Here is an 8,102-nt window from a genome sequence, read left to right on the forward strand (position 1 = left end):
GCCTTTGTCTCCCCTGGGCTGAGCGGGAGCTCCTGGCGTTCAACCAGCAAATGCACGAGTTAAGCTAATGACGTTTCCCTTGTTCTGGAGTCGGAGACACCAGGTTGGTCCTGGGCTGAGCCCCGTGTCGGTTCCAGCCCTGCCAGACTTCCAGCGTGACCTTGGGCAAGTCACTTCATCCCACGGCACAACCTGTGCATGTGCTGGCGACCAGCGTGAGGCCACACGTCTGGAAGTGACACGCTGGTTGGGTGTGGGACGGGGACGTGTCTTGGAAGCCCGTGACTGAAAAGCGCTTGTATTCATGATAAAAACCAGCTGAGCGCGAGCTCCCAGTGTGACCTGGGGTATCCCCGGGGGCTGCGGGGTGGGGTTACCTCTGCCTACGGAGACCTTTCGTGCGTCCTGCATGCAGTGTTGCCCTCCAAAGTTGTTTAAAGGATGGCAATGCATCGGAAAGGGCTCGGGAGGGAGCCGCAGGAATGAGGTGAAGCTGGAAAACCTGCATCGTGTCTCCAGGTTTGCCCCAAACAGGGAACGGAGGTGAATTCGGCAGGCAGCGGCAGGACGCGGCCCAGTTCCCGGAAGCCGGAGCTGCACAAATGACAAATGCAGCCAAGAGACGGCACGCAGGTTTGACGGTCGGGGAACCAGGCACTGGAGCAGCCCGTCACGGCCATCATGATTCCCCACCCTTGGAAGATATCTCCACAGAGGCTTTATTTGGCTTCTGGGGGGTTTATTTTTTACCCTCTGCCTGAGGCATCTGCCGGTGGGCGCACCAGGAGGGGCACGGGCTTGGCAGGGAGGCACTTGTGCCTTGCGAGGCCTCTCCAGGACCTGCCTGGAGGGTCCCGTTTGTGCGTCCAGGGTGAAACCCATTCCCAGGTTCGGGACCATGAAGGAGCTGTTCCCCTGTGTCCAGCTGGCCGCCGCGGTGGGTTTTGCTCCTGTCTCTGTGGCATGGGGCGGGAGGCCTCTTCTGAGGTCCTCCAAGCATGCAGCAACCGAGGGCGGTCCCTGCCCGCACCAGGGTGGCCAGGGCGCAGCCCAGGGCTTGCACCAGCTCCCTTCCCTGTCCTGCACCGGGGCACCCAGTGCTGCCGTGGTCCTGTGCTCCAGCATCATCCCGGGCAGCCCTGGGCTCGGCTGTCTGCCACTCCTGTCCAGGGGTTTGGTACAGCAGGAGCTGTGCGGAGGCCCTGTGGGGCTGCAGCTCCTGGGGGAGGTTGTTGGACTTGGGTAGTTGCCCCAGCGGGTCGTGGCCGCGGCTATCCTAGGTCTCCTGGCACCGAGGTGGGCATGAGCCCGGGTCCCAGGCGGAGAGGGGTTGTGTGGCTCAGAGGACTTCAATAAGCTGAAGAGGTTCTCGCTGCTGCCGTGCTCGCGGGTGGTACCCTGGCCTGCGGTGCAGCATCGCTGTGGCTCTGACGAGGATACTCGGTGCAGCTCCTGGACCCCCGGCACCGGAGGCCAGGCGCTTCACGTCCGTGTCCGACGCTTGAGCTGCCTCAGTCTTGATCAAGGCAGAGATGCCCCCACCCCCAACCGTGTGAACCCCCGATTGCAGGGGCAAGGTCCTTCCAGCTGCCAGGCCTCGGTTGCTGCACGCACCGGCAATGGGGGGGTTGTAGTGAGCCCCACCGGCACCTTGAGAGCAGCTCCTGCCAGGCGCTGTAGTTTCTGGGGGGGCATGGCAAACAGGCCTGCTTTCTCTGGTACGGGACCCTGGGGTGGGGGCTCCCAGCACCGTGCCTGGGCAGTGCAGAACCAGTCCCAAGGTGGGGCAGGGAATTTCTCCCTGCTTTGAAATAACCGGGAGGTTTGTGCTGCAAGTGGGGCTCAGCCAGGACGCGAATACTGGACTTTGCAAGAGGTGTCCATTAGCTTCAAGCAAGGCCCTGGAGCGCTGCAGGAAGGTCGCGCTGCGGTGAGCGGGCTCCGAGTTGGGGTGTTGAGCACAGTGCATGCCCCCGTGTTGACGGCATCACAGCATCGCTTCCTGGGCCAGCCGGGGGACGGGGTCTGCAGGAGGGGGAGAAGGACGTGCAGTGCGGGGCAGGCAGGCACTGCAGGCGCTCTGCAAGCTCAGTCTGCAGGAAGAGTGGTGCAGCTGGTGGGGGGGTCTGTGCTTGCTCTCCGAGTGCCTCTGGGCTATATTTATACTGGTAAAATGAGCAAAGCATCTCCTGCCTTTCCTCTTACCCTCTTGTGTGCAGGGTAGAGGCAGTGGGCACTGGCTGCCTTGCCAGCCACGCTACGGCAGTCAGTCTGCGCCCCTTCTCGACCTGGCTGCAACGCCGCTCGGAGCAGGGAGCTCTGTCGGCTCCCCCATGCCGCCTTGGCCCCGCTGGCAGGGCGGCCGAGGGTCTCCTCTTGCCTGTGTCCACGGGGTCTGCAGGCTGTGACCAGCTGTGGGAAAGCACCCTGCTGTCTCTGCTCAGCAGGCTTGTGCTCCATCAGAGCCCGGCGTGGAGTCACCGTCATTGCTAGGGGCAGAGACCTGGGTGCAACCAGCAGCGCTCGGCGATGGGTTTGCAGAGCCCCGTGCCTCTGAGCTGAGTGGCTGGGGTTTGCGCTAGCTGGAATCAAGTAACTTGTGGCATTCAGTCCTTTGGCACCGGTGTCGCCATTCCTACCATCAAAGCATGTAGCGTGCAACAAGCTACCCGGGGGGGCTGCACAGATGCATGGAGGGACCTCCTTGACCCGAGGAACAGGTGTGCCGGGGGCATAGCAGGGCACCAGGAGCCTGCAGAGACCCGGGCTGGCTCCAGGCACAGCTGAGTGCTTGCAAGGAGGTTGCTTGCAGCGACCCCAGATAACAAGGGAATGGAAGCAGGTAAAAGAGGAATCGTTCAGGGCAAATCCATTGCGTCGCACGGCAGGTATCACTGGTGCAAAGGTTGTTCAAGCCCTCAGTCAGTGTCTTTGATGCTAGTGGGGTGAGCTGTGCTGGGCTCTCATCTTCCAGGCACGCCCAGAGAGCAGTGAGCATGCTGCCAGCCACTGCCCCGGTCCAGGTCCACCCGGCTGTGAGCGGCTGGTGGCACGGTGCAAGGGGAGACCGAGCACTCACGTGGTTCATAAGCGTGAAATTGCCACGTTCTTCACGACAAGTAACCCTGACTGGTCGTGTGGGTTATGCCCAAACTGGTACCGCTTATACTGGGCACTTTGAAGGGCCAGCTTCACAACCCGGAAAATAATTGTAAGCCAAACAACTGGGAGGAAAACCTGAAATAGAGGGATGTGGTTGAGAGCTGGAAGTTGATGAAGAAAGCCTTTCCAGGTGCCCACGAGCCAAGGTCATGCAACTGAGTTAGGAGGCCACTCCAGTTCTGGAGTCAGCCTGGGTTGGAGGGAACAACGGACCCACCTTTATGCAACAAGAGCACTAATGCATGGGGGGAAAAGCAGACATCGATGTCGGTGAATCTAAATCAAAGCTAGAAACTAGAAAATCGATATGGGAGGGACGGAGCAAAGTGAATCCCAGTAATGGCATTTGTTCGTTACTACCGGCAGATGCAAGCAGTAGGAATTGGCTGCGTCGTTGTGACAAGGCAGAAGCGTTCAGTAAATAGGTCTGTGCTCTGCTTGGGAAAACGCCAGGTGACACAATCGTACGGCAGGATGGGAAGGAAACACCTTCCGCTTCAACGGCAACTCGGAGGCTGTCAAACGGCAGCTCGCAAAGCGAAACCAGCCGTGGATAGCTCGTGTCCATGAGTTTTAAAAGAGTAGGCCGAGGAGCTCTCTGGAGCTCCTGGGATACTGGTGCCAAAGGATGGAAAGTGCCAGTGCTTAAAAAGGGTCAGTAAGATGATCTGGGTAATAACGGCTCTCAGCGTGACGTGCGTCCCAGGCAAAACAGCGAGATGGCTAACGCAGGACTGGACTGGTCAAGAATTAAAGGGAGGAAATGCAGCAAACAGCAGTTTGGAGAGCAGATCTTGCATCCATGGCATCGGTGTGGAGATTTTTTGATAAAGCAACCGATGGGCTTCAAAATGCACCTGTGACATGCCCAGAGAGGCAGGGGACCGTGCCGGTTCATCCCTCCCTGAGCTCTCTGGTGCTTTCCAGGTGGGCTCCGTTCCGGTCCCTGGGTCCCTGCCCAGACCACTTCTTTCCCAACTGTCTGCGCAAATGTTCCCCAGGCCTGGCCAGACCGAGGGACCCAGGAGCCCAGTCCTGACCAGGACATAAAAGAACAGCTGGCACTGCTGGCTTTGGCGGGGCTGCGGGAGGCGGTGCAGAGCCTCCCGGCACAGGCGAGTCTGCTGAGCAGCTGGGCCCCGCAGCCCCTGGGAGCTGCCATCTGCCGCTTGGTGCGGGCTGGAGGCCGTGGGGGTGCTCGGGGCTGTATGGGGAGGAGGCTCCCCTGAGCGAGGGCAGGATCCTAGAGTCCAGGGCCAGGCCAGGCTCACGGGGCTTCCTCCCTTGGGCTTGGGGCCGGAGGCCAGGCTGAGGTGCAGACTAAGGGACACCCCAGGGGCATGCGGGGAGAGTCTGTGGCAGGGCAGGGAGCAGAGCCCAGGTGCCCTGTGTGGCAGAAATGCCACCGTCGGTGCCCCTCTCCAGAGACCCGTCTCTGCCAGCCTGAGAGGCTGGTGTTGAATCCCTCACAGCGGGGATCTCCCATCTTGTCTGCATGACAAAAGCCTGGCGCCTGGGAGGCGATGCTCTGGTCACCTGGGCAGGGCGGGGGAAGACCCGGCCCTGCGCACGGGCCCAGGTAGCCAGGGATGCTTGGGAGATGGGTCGGCTTGTGGCCAGTATTGGCAGCTTCGGTTGGACCGGGCTGCTGAGGTCAGAGAGGGGATAAAAAGGCCTGGGCCAGGAAGAAGGGCAGCCATTATCCATGCGGGCATCCAGGTGAATCTGAACGGGCTCTCTCCTCATCACCGCATGCTGCAAGAGTGCCCTGCCTCCAGAGGAAACAACAACCACCTCTGGATGATGCAAGTGAGTAACCTACTAGAGATCCGATCAGATATTTAGCTTCAGTAGCTCAGATGCGTGTTGAAACGGCTACCTCAGCCACCCTGGTTTGCTCTATGGGATTCCTTTGATATTCCTATAAGATTTCTTGATATTGCTCTACCTTTTACACTGTTTCTGCCCTACCCCTGTAATCAATAAAGTTCTTCTTTGTGACCGGTGTGGGAGACTTATTGAGGGGTGGGTCTAAATTATGCCAAGGAGGCCCCTTAGGTCGGTGGACTGAGGGAGGCTTCCCTAATCAGCCCCTGACTTGGGAAAGTGCCCCAAGTGCCTGTATTGGGTCTAGCACCCATTGGACGATCAGGCCTGTGTTCTCCAAGGTGCGCAGAGCCAGAAGTGAGTCCAGAGCCTTGGATGGTGGCAGCGGGACCCCCAGGCTAGCGGGTGTGCTCCAGGGAAGGGGTCGGCCGGACGGGAGGCACCCCAAGGGAGGCACTCGGAGCCTGGAAGGTGGTCGGGCACAGGGAGGTGGGCGGCTCAACACAGGAGCGCCCCCTACTGGCCCGCCACACCCTGCATCCATCTGCCCACGCACTGGACCTTCCTGCCTGTCGGGGCGAGCGGGGCATGGATCCCCCCAGGCAGGAAGGGGTGCAGGGGCCGGGACAGCTCAGAGCTGGGGACACCAAGGTGCAACAGCCAGCTCTGCTTCTTGCTCGCCCTCGGCACTGCTGGCTCGAGGGAGCCTTCCCGGGGTGCAGAGCTGGCGCCGAGCCCTGCAGGACCCCGGGCCACCCTCCTGCCCACCCATGCATTCGTCCTGGCCTGTTGCCCCATGCTCCAGCGAGGCTTCGGCCTGAGCCCGTCAGGTTGCGGAGCTGTGCTGGGTGAAGCCGTCCTGCCCGAAGACTCGCCTTTCCTGGCCCGATGCGAGTGGCTCGGGGTCGGGCGGCTGCGCTCCCTCTCGTGTCTGTTCCTCAGGAAGATGCAGTCACAACCAGGCAGGGACGTCTCAGGAGTGGAGCTTGAGTGGCTGCCGGGGCCATGGCCTGTCCTGCTCGGGGAAGTCCCGGGAGTACTAGGGGGACCTTTGGGCTTGATGCCTGGCTCGTGGCCTCTTGCCCCTTCTTTGAGAGATGGCTGAAGGCAGCTGCTGCCGGTTTGCAGGGGAGAAGGACGTGCCCCCGCCCCTGGCACACCTGGGGACCCGCTGCTGGCCTGAGCGTGGCTCGTGCGGGGGGTCTGCGCTGCAGGGCTGGGGCAGAGGTCGGGCGTGGGTGCTGGGGCAGGTGTGATGGGCTGGTGCTCAAGGGAGTCTCGCTGAAGGGACACGGCTGCAGGAAAGCCCTTTCCTCTCCTGATGCAGAGAGCAGGACACGGAGCAATGGCTGGAAGTTGCAGCAAAGCTGGTTTAGACTGGAGATCACGAAACGCTTCTGCAGTGTCAGAGCAGGGGGGCCGTGGGAGAGATGCCCGGGAAGGGGGGGCTCTCGTTGCTGGAGGTGTCCAGGAGCGACTGGGCAGCCACTGGTGGGGGATGATCTGTGTGCATCGATGCCTGTGCTCTGCTGTGGGGATGTCCTGCGTAGAGTTTAGACGATGGTTTGTCTGGGTTGGTTTGGATGCCTGATCCTGGACGAGACGTGACCTCCTCAGCTTCCGCGGCTCTTGGGCTCTTTCTGATCCTACGGCCGTGGCGGCAAGGTCCGACTCTTGGATGCTCGGGAGTGCCGGACTCCTAGCTGCCTTTGCAGCCCCTTGCACGTCTGCATCGTGTACGTCTGCGGTGGCACGATCACGTATGGCGGCTTCCACCGCACCGAGGACGCGCCGAGGGGCCGAGTCCAGCCTGTGCGGACAGCGGGGCTTGGCGTTCCCCGATTGCTGGGACTTGGTGTCTCGTCGTGCCCTTTCAGGGGAGCTAGTTCAAGGTCCGTAATGAGCTTGAATGGGGCGAGGGTAGACGCAGGCCTTGTGAAGCCGAGGCCTGGCATCGATGAGCAGCTGCTCCCCGTGCCCCGGCGGGTCTGGCCTGCAAGGGGGGGCAGGTGCTTTTGGGGCCTTTCTGTGCAGATCCTTGCAGTGAGCCCGGGCCCTCTTCTGCGTTCCCAGCCGCCTCGCTCGGCATCGCCGTCCTGACCTCCTCGCAGGTGCTGCTGCTTGGGGGTAACGTCCCGTAGAGTTACCCAGCCGGGGCTGTTGGCATGGCCCCAGCCCCACAGTCGGACCCCGCTGGGACGTGGGGTCGGCAGCAGAAATGCGTGGGCTTGCTGAGGAGCAGGGAAGGGGGTGCTGACCCAAAGGGTGCAGGGTCCCCGTTCCCAGCCAGAAGGACCTTCAGATCGTCCCTGCTGGCTGGTCCAGTGCCGCGCAGGAAGAGTCTGCCAGGTTGCTTTAGACAGGGGTCTCACCTCCATCCTTGGCAAAGTCTTTGAAAAAATTATCAAGGGTCACATTTGCGAGAGCCCGGCAGGACAAATTATGCTGAGGGGAAACCAGCACGGGTTCGTGGCAGGCAGATCATGCCTGGCCAATCTAGTCTCTTTTTATGACCAGGTTACGAAACGCCTGGACGCAGGAGGAGGGGTGGATGTCGTATACTTAGACTTCAGGAAGGCCTTCGATACGGTATCCCACCCCATACTGGTGAACAAGTTAAGAGGCTGTGACTTGGATGACTACACAGTCCGGTGGGTGGCGAATTGGCTGGAGGGTCGCACCCAGAGAGTCGTGGTGGATGGGTTGGTTTCGACCTGGAAGGGTGTGGGCAGTGGGGTCCCACAGGGCTTGGTCCTGGGACTCCCCCTCACTAGGGGGAACCAGAAGGGTTTGGGGGAGACGCTGTTTCCCCTAGCCCCCGCTGGCATAACAAGGAGTAATGGGCACAAGTTGATGGAGAGGAGGTACAGATTGGACATCCGAAAAAACTACTTCACAGTTAGGGCGGCTAGGAGCTGGAACCAACTTCCAAGGGAGGTGGTGCTGGCCCCTACCCTGGGGATCTTTAAGAAGAGGCTGGATACCTACCTGGCTGGACTCATTTGAGTCCCGTTTTTGTTTTTAGGGTGAGTGGTTTTGTTTGTGTTTTTGGGTTGTTCTCCCGCCCTGGCGGGGGGTCGGGCTAGAAGATCTATTAGGTCCCTTCTGACCCT

At 60.9% G+C, this 8,102-nt stretch overlaps 1 protein-coding gene across 1 annotated transcript in view; it reads left to right on the top strand.

Moving 5' to 3' along the window:
* Positions 1-433: 433 nt before the first annotated feature.
* Positions 434-8,102, top strand: part of AGAP3 (ArfGAP with GTPase domain, ankyrin repeat and PH domain 3) — a 97,058-nt gene continuing 89,389 nt past the window's right edge. Inside the window, exon 1 of the mRNA XM_025193515.1 lies at positions 434-633. Coding sequence (XP_025049300.1) covers positions 603-633 — 31 coding nt within the window. The 5' untranslated portion in view covers positions 434-602. The remainder of the gene's footprint in view (positions 634-8,102) is intronic.

The sequence above is a fragment of the Alligator sinensis genome, unplaced genomic scaffold, assembly GCF_000455745.1.
Source record: "Alligator sinensis unplaced genomic scaffold, ASM45574v1 scaffold1660_1, whole genome shotgun sequence".
Taxonomy (NCBI): domain Eukaryota; kingdom Metazoa; phylum Chordata; order Crocodylia; family Alligatoridae; genus Alligator; species Alligator sinensis.